Consider the following 24,686-nt stretch of genomic DNA (forward strand, 5'->3'; position numbering starts at 1 on the left):
TTAAAACACCTGATTTCACTGTTTCAGAACTTCAGTTAGGTAGAAGTTTATACTCTTCCTAGATGCTATAAGTATTATATTTTTATCAAATCTAAATGCCACCAATTGTAAAATTGCTCCAATTAGATGCTCTGTCATTTTTTTAAAAATTTTTATTTATTTATGATAGTCAGAGAGAGAGAGAGAGAGAGAGAGAGAGAGAGGCAGAGACACAGGCAGAGGGAGAAGAAGGCTCCATGCACCGGGAGCCTGACGTGGGACTCGATCCCGGGTCTCCAGGATCGCGCCCTGGGCCAAAGGCAGGCGCTAAACCGCTGCGCCACCCAGGGATCCCCAGATGCTCTGTCATTTTATGTACCATTAAGAAAAAAGCACACATCCTGTAATATTTGAAGAATCTCTTAAATTTAGCCCGATTTTTATATCACTTTTTATTTCCCTGTATTTCTTCATACACAGCAACTTTTCATTTTAATGGTAAGTCATCATAAAAAGGATACTTAAAATGGAGATTAAAGTCAACTACTATATACCCTATATACCAATACTATATATAATTAAACTGATGACAATATTAACAATTATGACCAAGTATGCATAAGTATGGTCACTGACAAGCATGTCAGGAGTCCCACTTCATAGTGATTCTAAGACATCAACAATTGTAAAATGCACCACTATTTCAGTAAATATGAGAAAAGCATGTGTGTCAGGATTAATAAACTATAGTAACTTTAATCAGTTTTTTCCTGCTACCATCAATACTTCATCTAAATTTCCAATCTTCGTTCCTCTGTTTGCTTTGTAATCTAACTGCCAAATCACCCCATATGAAGAATATGTTTATGACCATGCTACATAATGTGGTACGATTTAGAACTAGGTTAAAACTATTACAATTTAAAACGTGTCAAAAGTCAGAATTTTTAAAAAGGTAAATAAAATTAAATATTCTGAGAACAATGCATCCCAGAGATAACTCATTTAACAGTGGTAACTGGCAGTAACTCCAGGGGTGTTTTTGCAACTTTTGCCAAAATATAGAAAATCAACCTAAAACTGTTCTTTTTGTGAATGTTTCTCTTTTTTTTATTTCTTTTTATTTTTATTTGGTGTGTTCAAGGAATAGATTCAAATTTTAGCTCTGCTACTTATTGGCTGTATTACTTTTTTTATTTAAATTTTTTTGAAGTATAATTGACACAACATCAGGTTAGTTTTAGATGCACACACAACATGACTAGATATTTATATATACTGCAAAATGATCTCATTAGCCCAGTTAAGATCCTTCACCATAAATAGTTCAAAAGATTTTTTGGGGGGCACCTGAGTCAAACATCTGCCTTCAGCCCAGGTCATGTTCTTGGGATCCTGGGATTCAGCCCCACATTAGGCTCCCTGCTCAGCAGGGTTGGCTTCCTCTTCTGCCTCTCCCCTCTCCCCACTTGTGCTTGTGGGCCCTTAACTCTCTTTGTCCAAAATAAATAAAATCTTTAAAAAAATTATTTTTCTTCTTGTGATAAAAACCTTGAAGATCCACTCTCCCAGCTTTCAAACATTTAAATACAGTATTTTTTTAATTATAGTCACTGGGCTATTCATTATATCCCTGACTTACTCATTTTATAACTGGAAATTTGTTTTTATTCTTGATTTTGTTTTCTTTACTCAACAGAATGCCTCCTCCTCCTTTACTAATAAAAACACAGGGGGTCCGAGAGGGCTTTAAGGATGGGTAAGAGGGGATTGCTCTAAGACAGTCCATATATTTCTGGTACTATGGCCATTAACAGAGAAAACCTTTCTGTTCAGTGAAACACGCATAACATTTTTAAAAACTGTATGTCTAGATCTCTCAGATTTTCTTCAATAGGGTTTAACCATCCCTTTCCATCCACAGAAACACTCAGTACTTTTTCCCCGTTTCTTATCCAAGAACACAGCTAGTAACAACAGCCACTATTTTAATGGGCCAGGCACATTACAAATGAACTCATTTGAGATTTCCAACCTTGTGGGATAACATTTTCCACTCCATAGGAAAATTCAGAGAAATTACACGACTCGTCTGAATCCAAACATTATAAACTCAAATATTAAATGTCAAGGCTACGATTTTCAACTTGTGTTAGCCACTCCAAAATTCACACTACATTTTTAAAGTGCTTCCCAAAACCTTAATTAAAATAGATTAACTCACCATCCACCAATATTCTTGCACACCTAAACTAAGAGCACGAAAAACTTGGCCAGCCATTTCTTACACCCCTAACTGAAGCCACGATCGTGTCCCCTCTAGATTACTATAAAAGCCTCCAAACTGGTCTTTCACCCTGTTCTTTTCAGTCTATTCTCCACGGCTGCCAGTAAGATCCTTTTTAAAAGGAAGCCAGATTATATCCGACGGTCCACTGCTCAAAGCTCTCCAGTAACTCAGGTGCCCTCAATACCCTTCGTGACTTCTTCATTCTATGATTTTTGTCTCCAATTTTAACCCTTTCACTCAGCTCCAATCCAATCTTCCCTGCTCTTCAGGGGAGTTTCCGCTTCATGACCTTTGCAACGGCTGGTCCCTCTACCTGACTGCAGTTCCCCAAGACATCTGTAGGGTTAGTTTTCTCAGTGATGTAAGCTCTTGCTCGAAAGTCGTCTTTTCCAGTGAGACCTTCCCTGGCCACACCAAAATTTCAAACTGTATCTTCCTCTGCTTTATTGTTTTCTTTTTCTCTTCAGCGCCTGTTACAACCTGCAACATGGCATGCTTTCCAAAATTCTGTCTACTATGTGTCTTCGACAATAAAATGTGAACTGCAGGAAGTCAGGGGCTTCTGTTTCGCTCATTGCTCTTTCTTTACCCAATACCCGAAGCCTTGGTCGCTTAACTAATGGAAGGAGGAATTGCTGCCCCAACCCCACCCCAGTCCTTTCACACGTGGGTGCGCGCGCACACATGAAAGTTAACGTGTGTGTGTGTGTGTGTGTGTGTGAATATATCTTTTCTCCAGCAGCATCCCTTCCCCAGCCCCCGCATCCCATTTCTCAAACGTGGTTCCTTCAAAAGGTCCCAAGCTGTGCCCTACCTCCACATGCCAAGACTGGCACTGGTATGAGCGTACCTTCCACTAGTACGTGCAGGCCAGGTCCTATGTCGCCTAGACGAGTAAGGGAAGGGAGGGGTACTCTTTCGATCTCAACCCGCCTACCCAGGACCCCTCCAGGGGCGTCACTCACATGAATCGGCGGACAGCACGACCCAGGAAGACTCACCCGGGCAGCGTCGGTCCCAAGCAGTTAGGAACGCCCTCCCGCCGGCGACAGCAGTGAGAAAGGACCCACCGAGGCGTCCCCACCGAACGCCTGAGCGCTCCGCGGATTTGACTCCAAATTCTGTCTCCCAGATCCTGTGTGCAGCCGCTTCAAGCCCTTCATCTTCTGTTTCCTTCGCCAATAACCCCACCCGCACCCTGTACTTCTTCCTTGGTGGCCACATGTTTGCTACCAGTTTGGGCAAGGGGCAAAACGCTGGGCGTCGGGGTCTTTCGTCAATGTTGTGTCGTGGGGGTTGTGAGGTCAGCGGAAACGGCCGGGCCGAAGTGGGGGTGGGGGTGGGGGCGGGGAGAGCTGCGAGCTGTCAGTGGAGAGAGAGTGGGACTCGCGCTCCTGGCCGGATTCCGAGCTGGAAATTTCGGCGGCTCTCGCTCGCAGGCAAAGGGCAATCGCCGCGCTCCCCCGGAGCGGCCTCTTTTGTAGAAGCACCTGAAGTGCAGGGTCTGGTGCACTAAGCAGTAGCGCAGCGGAGGCAAGAGCCACAGCGACAACCTGGGGCCCTGCGTAGAAGCTCCATCCCCTTGTGTTTCGTGTCCGCCTGCGTCCGCAGACTCGGAGGCAGGTATTCGGGTTTGTCAGTTCCGTGTGTCGTAGTGGGTGGGGCTGGCGGGAGGTGGAGGAACGGCAGGTGCGGCGAGTGGCCCCGCTTGCCCACAGGAGGAGGAGCCAACCTGTGGAGCTGCGGGCTGCAGGGCTCTGAGCCCATCCCTCGCTAACGTCAGCCTTCCCCCTGCACACGTTGACCCCGCAGTCCCTGGTGACGGACTGTAGGCATCCCTGTTTCAAAGGAAGATTTAAAGAAGAGGTTAGGGATGTGGAGTCACCTCTCCGATACCCACCGTCGATACAAAGTCCTTGGTTTGGCTTCAGGTTTCAAAGGCTTAGTCAATGCTTGAGAGGGAACGTCCCCCGCGGCGTGGGAGAAGGTGACGATTGGAATGGTCAGTGGTTGCTTTTCAAGGCCCCTTGGTTCTTTGTATTTGGGGCGCAAAGACCACTTTTTTTGACGGAAGGTGCATGCAATAAACGAACCAGTATTACTTGCCCGCTGGAGAAATATGTGGACTATTTTATTTATGATGAAGTTGGCGGCTTTTGTACTATTCCGTCCCCATTCTTATTTCGGACTCCCAAGTTCTTTGAGGGCGGAGATGGTCTCATTCACTCTCCCTGGCCGGGCAGCTGAAAAAAACACCTGACTTGAACGAGGTTCAGGATATTTGTTGAATGAATGAATGTTCGATCCCTCTGCTTACGTTGTTGTTTTTACTCAATCTCTCACCTCAGCTCTGTTGTTTTTTTTTTTTTTTTCTTACTAGTTTTCTCCTACCCACCAAATGTGAGCAAGTCCATGTGTGTATTTCCTATACGTGAGCCTTTTTATGTGCACCCATCTAGAAGGCAGTTGACGTGGGACATTGATGAAATGTTTTATGCTCGCTAGTGTCTTACCTTTTTGAATAATTTGCAATTTCTATATTTGGTTATTTGCTTTTCAGTTGTTGGATAGAGGCAGCCTAATTGAAAACCAAATAGTATAATATAGAAGGATTGTGTAATAAAATGCAACAATTTAGTGTCTCCCTTCCTACCCTTAGACCTTTTCAGAAATGACCACTTTTAACCTTTTCTAACTTTAGGTCTATATATTGAGTAATAAGTTAAATTGCCCATTTTTTTTTAATTGACTTCTTAAGGTAACCCATACAATCCTCAGCCTCTCTTCTCCAAAGTTTTGAATAGTTATTATAATTTTTAGTTTTCATATTGATTAATGTTATAATAAATAAATGTAAAATAATGTATAAAAATTATTTTTTCATGTCAATTTTCAAAAATATATTTTGGCTCCTTATTTGGTAAAATGAGGAAAGTAATGACTCTACCTTCTTTTCTGCCACTGCAAAAACTACATCCACCACTTTTACATTCCCTTATCTGAACCTTTCCTTATACATTGTCAATTGAGTAATATTTACATTATATTTCTTGACTATATATTTTTTTGCTTTATTATGTGCTAGAAACCAATACAGCGTTACAATACTATGGCTTTGTAAGTATTTCTAATTCCAGAGCCAAAAAGGATGCCATGATGCATTTCCTTACCAATGTGTTAATTTCGTGACTTCTATGGCACGCTGAGGAGAAGACTTGTAATATTAACATCAAATTGATTTCTTCTTTCTTCCTCTATGATGACAAAAAATTATGCCATAGTTAAGTGTAATTTATTTTTTGGATCACATACTTCCTATATAGTTTTTAACCTTCCTCACTTTTACAAAGGACTTTCTGTTTTCTTTTGGGAGACAGGTACATGTGCTTTTTTTTACCAAGTGCTCCCATCAGGCTTTCTTCACCATGTCCTCTCACTTTTTGTATGAGAAGCTTCTATTCCATTTCTCTGCTTGAAGATGTACCTCTTGAAGCCAACCTTCTGTTTAATTTGAACATATTATATTTTGGTAGGTTACATTGTTTCTTAACCACACATCTTCTGTTATTTTTCTCCTCTCTTTTGATAGAATACATCCTAAGGATACTTATTCATTCATAAAAGATATGTGGATGGTAATTTTATTTTTTAATGTTCGTATGGCTGTAAATTGTTTTTTGCTATTATGATTGGTAGTTTGGCAGGGTATAGAAACAGAATTATGTCTCTTTAAGTCTTTCAAGGCTTCCTTGTCTTCTTTCACTATTGCTCATGAAAAGATGAGAATGACAGTCTTAATCTTAATTTGTTGGTACCTGAACTGTTTGTTCAGTACCACTCTCTGGAGTGATTAAAAAATTTTAGTTTTGTATGATGGTTTGAAAAGTTATGATGACGTGTCTTATGCCTTTATTCTTCTTGCAATGAATTCATTCAAAGGAGCTAAGACAAATGTCTCGGTGTGGTTATTTTTATTTATCCTCCTTAATATTATAAGCCTTTTTAATTTGAAGTACATATTTTCCTTCAACTGTGGGAAATTTTCTCCTATTCTGTCTTTCATAATTTATTCTCCTTGGTCTTTCCTCTGTTCTCTTTGAAACTCCTGTAAAGTGGTTTTGGAATTCTTGGTTTGATTCACTATGTCTATTATCTTTTCTCTTACATTTTCATCTATTTGCTTTTTTGTTCCATATTCTGAGAAGTTGTCTCAACTTTCTTTTCCAACACTTCTATAAAACATGGTAATAATTTAATTTCCAACCACTCATTTTTAATTTTTCCTTTCTCGTAGTCTCCTAATTTTATTTCATTTTTTTTATTTTTTATGAGATAAAATGTATATATATATTGAAATGCACTGATTTTAATTAGTAGTTTGATGAATTTTGATACATGTAAACATCCATGTGACAACCACCACCCCAGTGAAGATGTGGAACATTTTCACTACTCTCCAAAAGAAACTAGGTTTCTTTACCCAATCCCATCTTCCTTGCCCAGTGCACTATGTATCATTTTTGTCACTCTAGTTTTGAAGTGTAATTCTGAAACTACATTTAAAGGGAGTTGTAGAATGTGAACTGATCTGGGGCTACTTTCATCAACATAATGTATTTGAGATACATATATTTTGGCATGTTTGCTTCTTTTTTGTTGTTGTTGAGTAGAATTCCATTAGATGAATAAGCCACAACTTATTTATACATTCACTTGTGTGACATTTTCATTGCTTCCAATTTGGGGATGTTGTGAATAGAACTGCTATGAACGTTCTCATACAAGTAGTTTTATGGACAGCTACTTTCATTTTTCTTTGATAAGTATTTAGTAGGAGTGGGATTTCCGAGTCATAAACTGAGGGTATTTTTAACCTTGGAATAGTTTTACGAAAAGTTTTCTAAAGTTCTTGTGTCATTTTTACATTCCCACCAGCAGCAATATATAGCCTCCATTTCCACATTTTCCTCAGCACTTGGTATTTCCAGTCATTCTAATTTAGGCATTCTGGTAGGTGTAAAATTGCATGGTTTCGTGGTTTTAATTTTGCATTCTCCTGATAATTATGATTAAGACCTTTTTCCTATGCTTATTGTCTATTTGTGTGTTCTCTTTTGGAAAATATATGTTTAAGATTTTGCCTATTTTTGTATTGACTTATTTTCTTTTCATTATTGAGTTGTAAGCATTGTTGATATATTCTAGGTACAAGTCTACTATCATATATACACATATATACATGTACATGTATTTGATAAAAACAGCATATATATACATATAATGTAATATATATGTATTTATAAGTATAAATAACATTTTCCTTATTGTTGGCCTGGATTTTCATTTTCTCAAGGGTGCCTTTTGTTGTGCAGATGTTTTTAATGTCAATGAAGTTTACTTTATCAAGTTTGTCTTTTATAGTTAGCACTTTTTTTTTTTTAATACTGCCTAAGAAGTCTTTGCCTACCCTAAGGTTGCAAAGATAGTCTTTTACGTTATATTTAGATGTAAAATCCATTGCAGATTTCCATGGATATAATAGTAGGAATAGAATTAATTTTTTTTTTTTTAGAGTTAATTTTTTTATCCATATGTATATCTTGTTGTTCCAGGACCATTTGCTAAAAAGACTGTCCTTTCTCTACTGACTTTCTTGGCCTTTGTGGAAAAACAGTTCATTGTATTTTTTATATTTTTCATCTCAGAATTTTAAAGAATATATGAAACATGATATGTAGCACACACATATATAGATATGGAATATAGAAATTATGGAGCATATTAATAACATGAGCACCTATTAACCCACTGATTAAGAACTAATGTATTACTCAAGATTTTTGAAGCTTCTTATGGATTCTCCCCTAATCTCACTCCTGCTTTTCATACAGTGGTAACTCTATTCTCAAGTTTTACTATTATTATTATTATTATTATTATTATTATTATTCCTGTACTTTTAAAATATATTACATCATATTAATGTATTTCTGAATTATTTATTATTTAGCTTTTCTTATTTTTGAATATTATGAATATTGACATACATTTTATATGCTGTTTTTTCCTATTCAACATTATATTTCTGGATTCATCTATGCTGCTAAATGTTGCTGCAATTTACTTATTTTCTTTCATGTATACTCTTCTATCAGATGAATGTACCACAATGTATGTAACCATTCACATGTCTTTGGACATTTAAATTTCCAGCTTGTGAATAATAGAAACAATACCATGCTGACCTTTCTCATATGTGTCCCTTTCTATATGTGTGTAGGAGTTTCTGCAGAGGGAATAGCAAAACAGTGTCAAACTGTTTTCCAAAGTGACTATATTAATTTACATTCTATTTCTTCATATCCCCCTAACATATATTATCAAATATCTTAATTTTTACTTAATTTTACTATCTGGCAAGTATAAATTCCTTTGTAGTTTCTTGAATATTAATGAGGCTGTTCATCTGTATCAGCAATTCCTTTGTTACTCTTTTGTGAAATATGTTTTGCCATTCTTCCTGATGTAATGTCATCTCAAATCTTTCTAAATGTGTTTCAGCCAGTTTTGGGTTTTTGTTTTAAAGATTTTATTTATTTATTCATGAGAGACACACAGAGAGGCAGGTTCCATGCAGGAGCCCGATGTGGGACTCGATCCTGGATCCCAGGATCATGTCCTGAGCCGAAGGCAGACACTCAACCGGTGAGCCACCCAGGCGTCCCCAGTTTTGGTTTTTGTTGTTTTCTTTTCCATATGTTATTTCAGTTGCCTTCAGGGCAACATTTTTTTTTTAATTTATTTTTCGCCCATTATATATTACCTTTTTTTCCTTTGAGGATAAATAGCTACCCAGGATTGGGAGGGCCAGTGACAGAGTTAAGTCTTTTATTCTTCAGCCCTTTAAATTATCTTTCTAATTTCAAATCCTCTTCTGACTTATGTTCCCCACTATTTCTGCTTCTCTGATCTGAAGCCTCTGAATTCAAAGAGGCCCAACAGACCTCTTGACTATAATACAGGTTGTAGTTTCTTCTTTTTTTTTTTTTTTTTTTGCTTTTTGCTTCTTTTGACAATACTCCCCTGAATGAAAAAATGCTATATTGGAGTTTTTTTGAAGTCTTTCATTAGCTCATGGCCCTTTTCAGTTCTCTTCTTTATTTTAAAATGTATCATTTTAATGTTTTTAATGAGATTTCTCCAGACATGAAAAGTGGTCCATTACTTCAACTTAGAATTCCAGCATTTTTTATTTTGAAAGCTCAGAATGGAAGCATGCAGTACTTGACCAATGGAATGTCTTTTTAGTGAGACACTTGGGTGAGAGAAAGATTTTTTTTTTGTCCTTTTTTTGTTGTTGTGATTGCCTTAATGCAATTCATACTGATTTGGAACAAGTTCCTTAATCTCCAGGTTACTTTGGGTATTATTTGCTTTGCAGGCCATGTCAATAGGACCATTCCGGATAAATATACATGAAACATCTATAAGCTGGAGGCAATAACATCTCTGAAGGTTGTTGAGAGAATTGAGACAGGTCCCTTGTAGGGGTGCCTGGGTGGCTCAGTCAGTTAAGTGTCTGTCTTCAACTCAAGTCATGATCTCCAGGATCCTGGGATTGAGCCCTGTGTTAGGTTCTCTGCTCACCGGGAACCTGCTTCTCCCTCTCCCTCTGCTTTTCTCCCCTCCCCCAACCCATTTATGCTTGCTCTCTCTCTCTCTCTCTCAAATAAATAAAATGTGTAAATAAATTAAACAGGTCACATATAAAATATCTAGCACAAAAGCAAATATTGATTGTTAAGTAACATTGTAGAGGCCTCTGTTACCTAGTTTAATTTTTACTACTATTAAAATAGTGGCGCTGATAATTTAAAGTTAATGGTTGGTATCTATATTTCCTCTTTCTTGACTTTACTCACTCTGTGAGAAGGAAAAGTTATTGACACTTTCCTGACTTTACTCACTCTATGAGAAGGAAAAGTTCTTTATGGTCTTTTCTCTACTCAAGCTTTAGGTAAACAGAAGATCCTTATTGATATGAATATGCAGTAACAGACTTCCTCTGAACTCTTAAAACTGTCAGGTGTCATTGAAGAAATGTTCTATTTTTCCTTTTTATGCCATTGAAAATCTTTGATGATGGTTTAGAGTTATAATATAAATTTATAATTAGGTGATTTTTCCTCTTTGATATTATCTTGTAACTTTTTAACTTTGATATTTTTTATGGTGAAGTGTTCTGATTGGCATTTTTCTCCAAGTTATATATTAATCATATTTAAGGTTAGAAAACACTGACTTAATTTTTGGTTGAAGTGTCATAAAATTCTCTCCTTTTCTAGATCATCTTGGAAGACGTAGGACTCTGAAATGTTTCCCCTAAAGGATGCTGAAATGGGTGCCTTTACCTTCTTTGCCTCGGCTCTGCCACATGACGTTTGTGGAAGTAATGGACTTCCTCTTACACCAAATTCCATCAAAATTTTAGGGCGATTTCAAATCCTTAAGACCATCACCCATCCCAGACTTTGCCAGTATGTGGATATTTCTAGAGGAAAGCATGGTAAGTTTTTCTTTTTTGTTTTTGTATTTATTCTGTTACCTTGATTACGTTACAGATATGCACTGAATACACGCAGTAATCAGTATGTGTGTGCATGTATGCCTTCACCTTCAGTCCAGCCAAACTGAGTCTTTTGAGCTTTCCTGATTGTCTTGGCCCCTCACATGTGCCTGGGTTTATAGTCTGCTGTTTTTTTTTTTTTTTTTTTCTTGGATTATACTGTGCTCCATTCCCTACAATCTGAGTTTAGTCCCTTTCCTAGATTCTTTTATAACTTTTATCATATTTTATTATTCATTTCTATTTAATTTGTCTCTTCTGAGAATTCTTAGTTCTTGAAGAAAAGGACAAAATGGGGTACCTGGGTGGCTGTCAGATAAGCATCCAACTCTTGATTCAGCTTCTGGTCATGATCTTAGGGTTCTGGGACTGAGCCCCACATTTGGTTTCACGGTCAGTAGTGAGTCTAGTTGAGATTCTCTCTCTCCCTCTCCCCGTACCCAGGCCTCATGTGTGTTCTCTCTCTCTCCCTCTCTAAAATAAAAAAAATAAATAAAATCTTACGAAAAAAAAAGGACTAATGACTTTTACCTCTGGCCTCAGAGTCAGTACTGGACTGAGCACACAGGAGGCATTCAGTAAATGTTTGTTGGGTGAAAAAAGTATTGAATGACTACATTTGAGGGATTCATGTTTTTCAGATCTGAGAATCAGGATTTTTAATTTTCTCTTTCAGGGAAATCACCTCTCCCTAAGTGTATTTCTTTCCTTCTATAAAAAGGAAATGACAGTTCTAATTGTCAGAAACTTTGGAAATATCTATTTAACTGTATTTTATTATTGAAAGTAATAACCTGGGCTGTCTTCATTTTTTTTTTTTTTTTTTTAACCTGGGCTGTCTTCAAATGAAAAAGGAGTCACTAATTTTTTTTTTTTTTTGAGGTGCATTAGTCTTTTCATACAAAATTACATTTAGGAAATCAAAGTAGAAAAGTTGAATCCTATTGGTTAAAAAGTCAGTGTTTCACCAGGAAGATGTTTACTACCTTTTTAGTAGTGTAGTCAGGCTCTTCCATATTCCATATCCATTTGGACTGCTATAACAAAATATCATAAACCAAATAAACAGCAAACATTTATTTCTCCCAGTTCTAGAGGGTGGGAAGTCCAAGATCAAGGCACCACAAGAGTCCGTGTCTAGTGAGTCCCACGTCCTCATTGACAGCCATCTTTTCATGGTGGATGGGACCAGGGAGTTCTCTCAGTCTCTTATAAAAGCACTGATCCCATTCATGAGGGCGGAGCCCTCAGGACCTAATTATCTCCCAAAGGTTCCACTCCCAAACACTGTTGCACTGGGGATTAGGTCTCAACATATTAATGGGGTGTCCGGGAAGACACAAATATACAATCTACATGACTCCTAAAGGTGTTTATGATGGCAATATTTTAATTATTTTAAAATTGTTTTTGGAAACTTAATTGCATGCTAAGCTTCCATTGCTGAAAATTATTTTAAGTGCATCTTAGTGAAATGTATTTAATTTTCCAACAAAATACTTTGAGAAAGTTAACTACTTGCTGATGTAGACATATTTTTCCTATAAAAATGGCATTTTTGTGTGTTTGAACTTAATATTACAAAAAATGCAAACAACGTTTCCTTTGTTTTGCTGATAAATAGGCTAAATCATACTTTCAAGTAGTCTGGTTTTCAAAAAATATTTGCTCTGAAAACATTTACATGTTACAGACTTTGAGTAGAAAATGTTGTATAACAAATATTATTAAGTTAATATTTATGGAGTATTTATTGTGTTTTAGGCTGTTTTCTAAGTGCTTTACATGTTTTAATGAACTTAATCCTCATAACATTACCATGAGAAAGGGACTATTATTCTCTTTACATATAAGGAAACTGAGATACAGAGCAATTAGGTAACTAATCTAAGGTCACACAACTAGTAAGAGGTGGAATGCTAATACATTTTATTATATTTCTGAAGATTTTTAAGGCTAAGATAAGTGTATGTTAATGCAAATATTGACACTTCAAGCAATCAGAGCTATTTGATGCCTTAAATACTTTAGAGCTCTATCACATACCTAGTGTCTTGAATACTTAGGTATGTCAGGAGGCCTGCTAAGAGACATGAGAAAGAAGGTGATAAAAAGAATTAATTGTTTTGCAGATAATAAACATTTGTGATTTTTCATATTTATATGTATGTACACATATGCTTTCATGCACACACAGACATATTAAAGTATACATTATTCTATAGGAAACTCTTTTACTATGCAAGTTTGCCTTTGATCTATTCAACAAAAGCCTAACCTTTCTAGAGAGAATGTAGGGTGGGCCATATTAAGGCCATAAGGTTCTCTCTCCACAGGGAATAAACTTGGAGGGCAGAGCTGATGAAAAACTAGAATTGAAGTAAAGATTTAAGTTATAAAGATATTGATGAGTTGAAGATTTGTTTAGGAACCGGTCTTTCTTGTCTACTCTGACATTTCTTATATTGTGTTTTGTCCTACACCTAAGTAACATCAGTCCACTGGTGTTAAAATGCTTTAACAGTTTCTCGCCTAATACTATGGCCCTCCTTGTGCTAGATGCCAGATATATGAAGATGAGGAAGATAGGATCCCAGTTGCCCAGCTCTAGAAGTAGTAGAGGGAAAAATAAAAACATGTTTATCATATAGTAATAGTTGTTATAGCAGATGATGTACAATGTGCTGTGCCATGGGAGTACAAAGGAAAGAATGTTGAGTTCTACATTGAAGAATATAAATATTCATCAAACTCCCATATAGAGAGTTTTAGTGGGATAGGGGACTTTAGAACACAGAGGGATAGCTTTTCTGTCTGTGAAGTTTTATTTACTTTCATTTAATGGTACCAGTGGCCTAAATTGAATAGCAGATTTTTAAGAGATATGCTGGCCCTTTATTGTTGACATATTCCTAAGAAAATCTTAATATCATTTTTAATTAATCATTCTTATTCTTTTTAAAGGAATTTACATTTCTTAACTTTTTATAAACTTTTTTCTAAAAAAGTTGATATATATACAGTATTATGTATACATACACATTATATTTTATGTATACAGTATGTATGTGAAAAATATATATAATCAGCATGGGTAGAAAAGAAACAAAGAATTGGATATTAAGTTACCATATTAGTACATAGTTTCTTCACATGGACCATACATTTTTTTGTAGAATTCTCATAGGTCAAGGCAAAGAAGGAAATCTGCTTCAAATTACATTCATAATAGTCAACATGTTGGGCAGCCCCGGTGGCACAGCGGTTTAGTGCCGCCTGCAGCCCAGGGTGTGATCCTGGAGACCCTGGATCAAGTCCCACATCAGGCTCTCCGTATGATGCCTGCATCTCCTTCTGCCTGTGTCTCTGCCTCTCTCTCTCTCTCTCTCTCTCTCTATGAATAAATAAATAAAATCTTTAAAAAAAAATAATAGTTAAAATAATGTTAAATTGATTTTTAAATTTTTACTTAAATCTGGAAAAATGATCACCTGTGAGCTTTATAATGTTCATACAATATATTGTATGTTCAGGTATTATATGGAGACATTAGTATATAAATTTCTGTGGTATGGGGATGGGATCTGAGATATCCTGCATTTGCTGTTATGGACAGTTTTCAACACATCGGCTAAATTTGCTTTATTCTTTTTTTGTATTGATCTCTTAGTGGAAATCTCTGTAGCTTCTTGTCCCAATTTTTCTGTGGGTGAACGTCTAGGTACACTAAATTTGACAGTTTAAAATACACCCAAGAGCCACAGGGTCCTTTGAATGGTCAGCAGGAGATCTATGAACCTCGAAATTAGATGCAATTTTGTTTATGTCTGTACGTGTATGCACAAGCATTTTTTGGAAAATGAGTCCATAGTTTTAATCAGATTCTCAAGAAGGATTCATAATGTAAAGAAAGGGGAGAATTTTTTTCTTTATTTAAAGACAATCTGGAGAAGTTCTAATGTAGCCAATAAACCCTCCAAAGTTGATTTGACCTGTATCTACAGGTATGCCATATCACATGTTTACCAATCCAGAGACCCACATTCAGAGACACTGTATAGAGCTTTGCACAAAACCTTCTGACTAATGCAATGAGGAGGAGCTGAAATCTTTTTCTCTAATTCATTTGGAGAGGAGAGGTACTTTTTCTAATTTGCCTATGTATAGCTATGAAGATGAGTGGTAACTGTACCTACAGGAGACTAGAGATAGCTCTAGCCATTTGCCAAAAGTCTAGAAGGGAACTTTTGGCAAGTTTGTTGTTTTTTAAAAAAATGTTTTTTCTTGGCTAAAACTTTTATTTGATGAATGGCTTCAATGACATTAACTAAATATTTTTAAATTATAGGAAAAATTTGGGGCTTTTTATATCACCAAACAATTGGTAGATATTGTCAATCCCTGAATGCCTCAGACATCTCTTCCCACCACTACCAATCTAATTACAAATTCTAAATAATTTACAATTATTACATTGACTCAGTTTCAAAACCACTCAGAGCAAAGCTTGGCAATATCGTAGATCCTTGTTATCATTTGTAGTTGACCATAATTAGTGTTGCTGTTTTCCATCTGCAGTTTTGAAGTATGCCTATCTCCCCAAACTCTTGCCAGTTAGTTCTTAGGATTTCTTCATTCTTGTATCCTAAAGTGCCTTTTATTTCTTTTTTTTTTTTTTTTTAATTTTTTTTTTTAATTTTATTTATTTATGATAGTCACATAGAGAGAGAGAGAGAGGCAGAGACATAGGCAGAGGGAGAAGCAGGCTCCATGCACCGGGAGCCTGACGTGGGATTCGATCCGGGGTCTCCAGGATCGCGCCCTGGGCCAAAGGCAGGCGCCAAACCGCTGCGCCACCCAGGGATCCCAGTGCCTTTTATTTCTTTCTACTAAGTCTGGAAGACTATTCAGACCTTCAGATCATGTGACTGGAGTCTTGGCTTCTATCCAGTTCTTCCTAGACTTCCTCTTCTTGGGATAATTGAGTCAGTCGTCCTAGATATTTCTTGAGTTCCTTGTTTTCCACCCTCTACCTAAATGAGCCCCTGTAAACAGTGAACTTGGGAGAACCTTATGACATAATCCCTTTGGGGAACAATATTACTAACTTTCACAGGAACATTCTTTCTAGTTATCAGTGTCAGAAACTGATCTCTGTAGAAACTATTAGACTCTATTAGTGTTGAACCTAGCTCAACAATCTGGGTTGTCCCCTTAGGCCTATCCACCATATTGCTGGTTACATTCCTTCCCCTGCTTGTCCTGCTCCTAGATCTCAGCAGCCATCTTTTCTAGGGTAACATAGGTCATGGATATGTATAGTAGTTGTATATTTTAAGTTTGGCTGCTTAGAATGAAAATATCAGTGATTATCAAAAGGTTAGGGAATTTGATTATCTTGTTTATATTGGCAGTGTTCATTGTCCTGAAAACTTGTATGCATAAGGAGTAAATCACTGATAAGTTTATATAAAGGTCTGTTTGTTCCAAAGCATTCCTGTGATTTCAGTTACATTTAGTTGAAAATGCTCTATTCAGCAATATCCTTGAACAATGCATATTTCTCAATGATGTAACACCACATGATTTTGGTTTGGACTCCACTTAATTGTCTCACCAAAGAATTTTGATTTTGGTTCTCTTTCCCCCTTTTATTTTGTTCTTGCTGCATAGTTATCTCATATCTTGCATTGTCAATTCCCTCACCTTTCCATTTTCACTTGGGGTTATGTATGACATGTGGTCTGTTTTAGTAACATTATGTTTTCTCATGTTAGATTAGCTTTCACTTTTTCTGTAGATTATTCAAAACTGATTCAAGATAATGTTAGTTTCTTCCTAACTCAGAATGAAGTATTGAAACTCAAGAATAGGGGACATTTTATTAGAATTCAGAACCTGATTTATTAAAAGAAAAGTTGAACAAAATATCTTTAAAAGAAAAAAAAACACTAAAGCATGAAAATATGTAAGTTAACAAATTTATTCTTTTTTCTTTCGACTTTGAAATCTCAGCAGTGTTTAGAAACAGAATGAGGATTATAAGTGGTAATGCATCCCATTTTATTTGATATTATTTACCCAGAAATCTTTTGGCGATTGGTAGTGAAATAAAAAACAAAGTTATTTTAATTAATAGATGTGAAATTCAGGTGGAGAATAGTAGAATTGTTAAGGACCTATAAGATAATTTATTTTATATCTCTAGCTGCAATTTTCAACCTAAGTGTGTCTATCAATTCAGAGTTCCATCATAGAAGAAGAACCAGTAGGATATTCATATTAAGATATTAGTTACTAAGAATTGGCTTCTGTGGCTGATGGGGCGAGGCAGGCCATCAAGAAGGACAAGGCAGGCTATCACTCTTGGATAAGCTACAGTCCATGAGCAGAATTTCTTCTTCAGAGAAGCCTCAATTCTGCTCTTGAGGCCTTTACAACTGATTGAATCAGAATCACCCAGATTGTCTAGGATAATCTTCCTTACTTGAATTATAGATCCTGATCATTTATAACAATATACTTTTACAGTAGCACCTAGATTAGTGTTTGAATAACTGAAAACTCCAGCCTAGTCATATTGACTCGTAAAACTAACCATCACGATGACCTAGTAACAATATTGTTACTTTAATTTAATAAATTTTAATTTAATTAAAATCTAAGCACAATTTATATTTGTCAGTTTTACTATATAAATATTTTTTTAGGGATCCCTGGGTGGTGCAGCGGTTTGGCACCTACCTTTGGCCCAGGGCGCAATCCTGGAGACCCGGGATCGAATCCCACGTCGGGCTCCCGGTGCATGGAGCTTGCTTCTCCCTCTGCCTGTGTCTCTGCCTCTCTCTCTCTCTGTGTGACTATCATAAATAAATAAATATAAATAAATAAATAAATAAAAATAAATAAATAAATAAATATTTTTAAAATATTTTAAACCTGCTGAACCAGTCTGTTTTTATTGTGAATAATAAAAGAATGATGCAGTAACTGTATTCTAATAACCTTCATTTAACATACTCACCATTAATCTTTCTCTTAAATTAAAAAAAATTAATTTAAATCTTTCTTTTAGTCCCTCTCCTGATTCAACTCCTTTATTGTCTTTCTTGCTTAATATTGTACTCTCTTCAGTTTCTTAGCAGTGACTTAAGAGATACAGTGCAGGCTGTATTTGCACCACAGTGATACTTGCGTTCATCAAATATTTGTAAGAAGAAAGATTATTTCACAGTTCTTGCATCTTCTACTCTTTAAAGTTCATCTTAGTGTCACATTTGTTTTTTATAAATAATGCCACTACATTGCTGACTTATATTTGGCACATTATGATTCCCAGATATTTTTGTCATATTTTATTCTGTGAAACTATATTGTTTTTATAACAAACAGAAGTTATTTTCAAACAGTGGTCCAGAGTTTCAGGATGAAGACTCTCTAATGATTTCTTGAAAAAATGGTTCATATTAGAAACATTGTTTTGGTATACATTCCATTACCTCTGGGAGAAACTTTGATATTCTGCCAAGGATTAGGTCTCTGCTGTATTAAAATAATGGTTCAAAGTTCCATAGAATCCTGAAGCTTTGGCAATCTCTGGTTGATGATGTTTTGAAGGAGTTTCCAGAAGAAGCCTGACAATTTTTTTTTCTAAATTATTTTAAGCCTGACAAATTAGGCTAGTGCCAAACACTTTGGAAGTCTCTCATGGATATGGAGACTTATTATCCAACTTAGATTTATAAACTAATGGAACTTGCACATTTTAACAAATTGTGATGTTTTTTATAATTAACACTATTGAGGTATTATTATGCCTAGTTTACAATGCAGGCGTATAATTTTCTACACAGGATAGATCTTTATTTATTTATTTATTTATTTATTTATTTATTTATTTATTTTTAAGATTTTATTTATTTATTCATCAGAGACACAGAGAGAAAGGCAGAGACACAGGCAGAGAGAGAAGCAGGCTCCATGAAGGAAGCCTGATGTGGGACTTGATCCCAGGACTCCAGGATCATGCCCTGAGCCAAAGGCAGATGCTCAACCACTGAGCAACCCAGGTGTCCCAACAGATCTCTATTTAGATAATGACTTAGATCATATAAGACTCTTACTCATTTCTAATAACTACATTGTGCTTTTGCTCAAGTTTATTTAACAAGTATTTTTAGATTAGATACTTGTATGTTTGAGGTGCCAGTTCTAGATACTGGTGATACATTTGGAATAAGACCAGCATGTTCCTGCCATCATGAAACATATTATGTAGTGGAGAAAAAAGACATTAAATAAAAACGTATACAAATCCTTGGAGTTGAAATAAGTGCCGCTGAAGAAAAATACAGTGTAGAATATATTATATTACAGGAGGAGCAAATTGATTTGGGGGGCACCAGTAAAGCAGTTCCTTAAGGAAGTCATATTTAACTAAGAATGAATAATAATGATTGGAAATACTTAGATTGTGAGTGTTACGTGCCAGACGCTATTTTTTTAAAAAAGATATTATTTATTTATTCATGAGGGACACAGAGAGAGGCAGAGACATAGGCAGAGGGAGAAGCGGGTTCCGGGCAAGGAGCCTGATGTGGGACTCAATCCTGGGACCCGTGGATCACAGCCTGAGCCAAAAGGCAGGCACTCAACCACAGAGCCACCCAGGCGCCCCACCAGGTACTGTTGTTGATCCTTATTATGTATTAACTTACTTCAATCTAACAACTCTGTGAGATAGACGCTATTGTTTCCCTCATTTTAAAGAGGAAGCTGTGGCATAGAAAGATAGCTGACTTCTTCAAGGTCACATAGCTAATGAGGTCAAACCTGGTATTTGAGCTTAAACAGAAGAGTCCACTCTTAACCACTGTGTTTCATGATAGGAGTTGGCTCCTATCATGAGCTCCTATCATGAGGCGAATGGGGAAGATCATTTCAGGCAATGGGAACACATGTGCTGGTACCTTCAGCAAGATGCAGCGGGGGGAACGGAAGTTGATAAACCAAAGTAACAAAAGATGAAGCTAGAGAGGGAGTTATGGTACTCAGATTTACTATTATTATTTTATCACGTAGACTTTAGTGTGAAAATATAATGGAGGGTAATAAGAATTAATGTGAGATCAATTAGGGCACATTGTACTCTCATCTAATATTTAGATGATACTGACTTGGACCCACTTTGTGGTGAGTGGAGCAAACTACAGATTCTGGAAGCATTTGGGAGATAGGAATAGTGGGACTTTTTTTTTTTTTTTTGAGAAAGGTAGATTACTCCTAAGTTTCTAGCCAGAGCAGCTGGCAGGATGGTCTGAAATAGCACTCAAGAACAGGCTTGGAGAGCAAAGTGTAAGTTCAGTTTGAGTTATCTAGTTTGAGGCGACTTTTATATCAAGGCAAAAAATTATCTATAAAAGACTGGAATGCAGAAGAGAGTTCTGGACTTGGAATAAAATTTGCAGATTTTCAGCCTTGGGAATAAATGAGAAAACACAGTACAAAGAACAGAATCAAAGGTGGAGGAACTAGAAGCATTCTGTTTGGGTAGAAGAAGTGCCATTGTACAGAGGAGACGGAGGAGAAGCAGCCAGTTAGGAAAACTGACTAAATGTTGTAAGATAAAAGTGAAGGAATGCAGCAGTTTCCCATTTGGTTTTCTGATTGTATTTGCTTTTTCCTCTGAGAACTTTATAGTTGTACTCAATTGCTTCAAGTTCCAATTTGTGTGCTTTTTTTCTTTATTGAACTGATTTTCTTTTTTACTCTCTTCCCCCACCCCCCCCAATTAAGTGTTCTTCTAAATTTAATTTCCTTTAAGTTCCTGTTTAGATCACTTGGAGTCTTTCAGTTTCATTTAAAGCATTTTTAATTTTTCTGTTTCAGATCATTCTGTATAATGCTACCACTTCACAGCTTCAAGCTTCCAAAATTTGACCCATGCAATATACTGCCCTCATACCTTACATGATCACCTGTGTACCATTGTCCTTCATCTCTGCTCCCACATGCAAGACTATACCTTGATTTAGTAGTTACTGATAGCTATCCCTTTTGCTGGATCCCTGCTCTGGAATTCTCCTTTTCCATCTTCTGCTCTCTGGCCTTTTCTACCTTTCCTACTTTTCATTTTCATCAAAACTCTTCGCAGTGATCATATTCCCAACCATTTTGCATTCTTACTTCTTTGTTTCATCCTAGTCTGCCATCTATATTTTGTGTAAACCTTCTTCCTTATCTAACTTAAAACCCATTTTGCATAGATATTCACAGAACTCCAATTTCTTTTAGACCCTTGATCTCTCCTGAAATAACCTTGTCAGATTCCCAACCACTTGGAGGCCCAGTTGTACTTTCTCTCACTCCTCATACATGCATTCATTAAAAAACAAAACAAAAAAAAGACAATGTGTTAGTCATTAAGGATAACTGATGAGAAAAAAGAAATGTATGGTTTGATCTTCAGAACTATCCTATCTTATTCTTTAATCTGTTGGAAAATAAAAGTTACATCATGATATTGGTGATGCCCACCAAAATTTTATATTATTACTTAATCTCAGCAGGTCCCATGATGTTACAAATAATCCCAAATCAATTTTCTGTTCTTTCTTCATAGTCATGATTCAGAACATTTCTACTTTTCTCAGGTTTCTGAACTCAGTTGCAAAACCTTGTGTTTGAACCAGACTGCCAAAACAATTTGTCCCTAGCTCCCAATTTCCTCTTCGCTTCAAAATTTCTTTATATCTTCATCCAAGCTTTTCCTTTTCCTAATCTGTGTCAGAAGGGTTACTCCTTTCTTCCGAAGGTAAAACTTTCCATCTGTTTTTCCTGATGCACATGGGAGAAACTCTAGACAAAAACACAAGATGACATGAAATTCTTATTTAATGTGTTGTTTTATTACACATTTATTGTGTTATATAGATTTGACAATTATGTAGTTAACATAGAGTTTGAAAAACTCTTACAGTACTACTAATACTGTATTTTTAATGAACTATATTATTTTGTTATTAAATGTTTTGTTAATCAGATATAAAGTGGATTTGCTTTGTTTTACTCAGAAAGACTGGTGGTGGTAGCTGAACACTGTGAACGGAGTCTAGAAGACTTGCTTCGAGAAAGGAAACCCGTGAGGTACTGTGTAATATCAGGACAATTAAATGAAAAGCAGAAATTGGCAAACAAAAAGATGTAACAAGAAACGGTAGAGTTTTCGTTTCTTCTGTTACTTGTTTAATGATAAAATCCAGGTGCAAATTTTTATTTTGGGAAATTTAATGCACAGGCCCCAAAGATATCCAAAATTGACATTGTCCAGCATTCAGTTTTTGTGAGGTAGGAGTTCTCCAAAGTACTTGATAAAAAGAATTCCTAAAGAGATGATATATATGAAAATTTGAAATGTTTTTAGTACTAAGCATTTCTCTAGCTGAGATTAAGAGTATTTTTCTGGGAGTGGTATCTAATAACTACTATGCTGGTATTCTTAGGAACACAATGAACTGTGTTAAGGAAAGGCCATGTTGAAGAGTAGAGAGAAATAATAATCATAGCTTGGGTGGAATCTAATGATATAGTTTAAATTCAATTATTTCATTGACTCAGGAACTTTACTTTCTGTCTCAGGCATTCTTGGCAAGAAGAGTATGTGGTATATATGATACGAATATACTACTAAATGATTTCTTTACACATTTTGTGAAACTAACTAAAAATCATGAAAAATATCCCTTTAATGAATAACGAAAGTTTATGTTAAGTTCTAGAATGATCAAAATTTATGGTGATAAATATAAAAACAGTACTCAACTCTGGTTAGGGGAAGTGATAATAAAAGAACTGATTCAAAATAGTCTTGAGGAAACTATCTGGAGCAATGGAAACTTTTTACATCATGATCAAGGTATTACTTGTCTGGTACATGTTCTTGCAAAACTTCTCAAAAAAAATTTTTTTAAACTTCTCAAAATTCACTGAAATATACACATCAGATGTGTGCAGTGCATTTCACCTATGTGAATTATGCCTCAATAAAAAAAAAAAAACCTTTTTCCTTATTTATTTGGCTTGAGTTCTAAATCCCTCATATAGCAACAATATTGTTAATGAAGGTGCTCGATCCAATGGCATACCTATTTGTATTTCTTTCTTTCAATAAGAAGAAATAGTATGAATTAGTTGTACTGCTTAACCATTACTTCACCACTTAGTGGTTTAAAAACATTTATCATTTCATGCAATTTCTCTGGGTCAAGAATGAATGAATTCAGGAATGAATTAGCTAGGTGGTTTTAACTCAGGATCTCATGAGGTTGTACTCAAATGGTTCTGTAGTCATCTGAAAGCTTGACAGGCTGGGTGATCTAATAAGATAGCACACTCATTTGGTGCCAGTTTTTGACATTAATCTTTAATTCTTCCCCATCTGCGGGTCTTTCCACTGGTCTCTTGTGTATCCTTACAACATGGGATTGGCTTGTCTCAGAGTGAGCAATCTAAGAGAGAAAAGAAAACAAAGTGGAAGCTTCAGTGCATTTTGTGACTGTGGCAGAGGACTACATAAGAATGTGAATCTCAGAAGTCAGCATTTATTGGGGATCACCTTACAGGCAGGCTATCACAGAAGTCTTAGAGATCATACAAGTACTTTAAAAACAACAAACAAAAATGGGAGTGAAATACTAGCCAACAATGAACACTAATTGAAAAATAAAGTTCTTAAAATTATTTGGTATTGGTTTAGGCTAGTTGAGACAGAAGAAAGGAAGATGTTTGTACTATGAAGAGAAGGTAGAGAATTAAGGGAATATCCAGAAGTACTAAAGGTAGAATATGGTCTTCATAGACATGGCTTTACTGAGATCAGAATTGATCTACATTCTGAAAATTGATGTTATCCTTGGGCTTGTGCTCCCAGCCATTCTAGAGGATCCTATAAGCTACAACTAGAGTAGTTCTCTGGTCATCAGGGTGATAGTAACCATAGAATGTTCCTTCTGATCTTGAAATTTCCCTCTCTGCCCATACTTGTCCTTCCTTTGCTTACTAAAAAAACTGAGACAGAAGAGAAAAAGCTGGAGACTCAGAAGACAAATTTCCATGTTCATAATTTTACCTCATTCTTTACTTTTACTTTTTTTTTTTTTTTACTTTTCCTTTTACTTTTTTTACTTTACTATATAAGAATACAATTGATACTGCTTTGCCAATAAGATTAAATCCAGAAGCTTGTGGAAAGTTTTACTTTTCTGTGTTCATCATCCTCTATTTTGTTTTAGAGATAAATCCGATGACCCTGATAGTAGTTTGAATAATATGAAGGTATAAAGAAGCCACCTTTCTTTAATGCCTTTCTATGTGTCTTCATGAGGACAAAATGTTACAGATGGAAGCATATTCGTTGGGTAGATAGATAAATAGGAGTAGGATTGGATTAAATGCAGGTTTCATATTGTCTTTCGTGCCATTTATATTTCTAATAGTCTTTTCCATAGAACATACAGTAGTTTTTATGGATCTTTGTAACTTCTTCAAGTAAGATATATTTAAACATTTTGTAAGTACTATTTTCTAATCATTCTCATAACAGACTAAAATTCAGTATTTTCTTCATTCATTTTAGAATATAACATTCAGCATTTACTGCCTTTGAGTAGACATGATTCTGTCAGGTTCAGATCCAAGTTGTTATCTGATCCATCCATCTAAACTAGCTTTGTTGAAAACCATTTGACTTTCCACATATTTGGATTACATTTGTCACTAGTAACAGAACAGATT

General features: G+C 36.0%; 2 protein-coding genes across 9 annotated transcripts in view; one reads left to right on the forward strand and one right to left on the reverse strand.

Annotated features, from left to right (window-relative positions):
* AIMP1 (aminoacyl tRNA synthetase complex interacting multifunctional protein 1) overlaps nt 1-3,410 on the reverse strand; it is a 39,829-nt gene extending 36,419 nt beyond the window's left edge. The window contains exon 1 of one of the 3 annotated variants that reach the window (XM_038581975.1): nt 3,271-3,410. Coding sequence is in view for 1 of the 3 variants with exons in the window: in XM_038581973.1 (XP_038437901.1) it covers nt 3,235-3,236 (2 nt within the window). In the remaining 2 variants the exon portion in view is untranslated. Of the gene's footprint in view, nt 1-3,119 lie in introns of all 3 variants that reach the window. The other 2 variants (XM_038581973.1, XM_038581974.1) reach the window with 2 other exon arrangements.
* A 193-nt stretch (nt 3,411-3,603) lies between these two features.
* Nucleotides 3,604-24,686, forward strand: part of TBCK (TBC1 domain containing kinase) — a 222,984-nt gene continuing 201,901 nt past the window's right edge. For 3 of the 6 annotated variants that reach the window (XR_005382727.1, XR_005382726.1, XM_038581968.1), the window contains exons 1-3: nt 3,604-3,888; nt 10,615-10,835; nt 21,968-22,040. Coding sequence is in view for 3 of the 6 variants with exons in the window: in XM_038581968.1 (XP_038437896.1) it covers nt 10,643-10,835; nt 21,968-22,040 (266 nt within the window). In the remaining 3 variants the exon portion in view is untranslated. Of the gene's footprint in view, nt 3,893-4,089; nt 4,272-10,614; nt 10,836-21,967; nt 22,041-24,686 lie in introns of those variants that run through there. The other 3 variants (XM_038581969.1, XM_038581970.1, XM_038581971.1) reach the window with 3 other exon arrangements.

The sequence above is a fragment of the Canis lupus genome, chromosome 32, assembly GCF_011100685.1.
Source record: "Canis lupus familiaris isolate Mischka breed German Shepherd chromosome 32, alternate assembly UU_Cfam_GSD_1.0, whole genome shotgun sequence".
In the NCBI taxonomy this organism is placed as follows: Eukaryota; Metazoa; Chordata; class Mammalia; order Carnivora; family Canidae; genus Canis; species Canis lupus.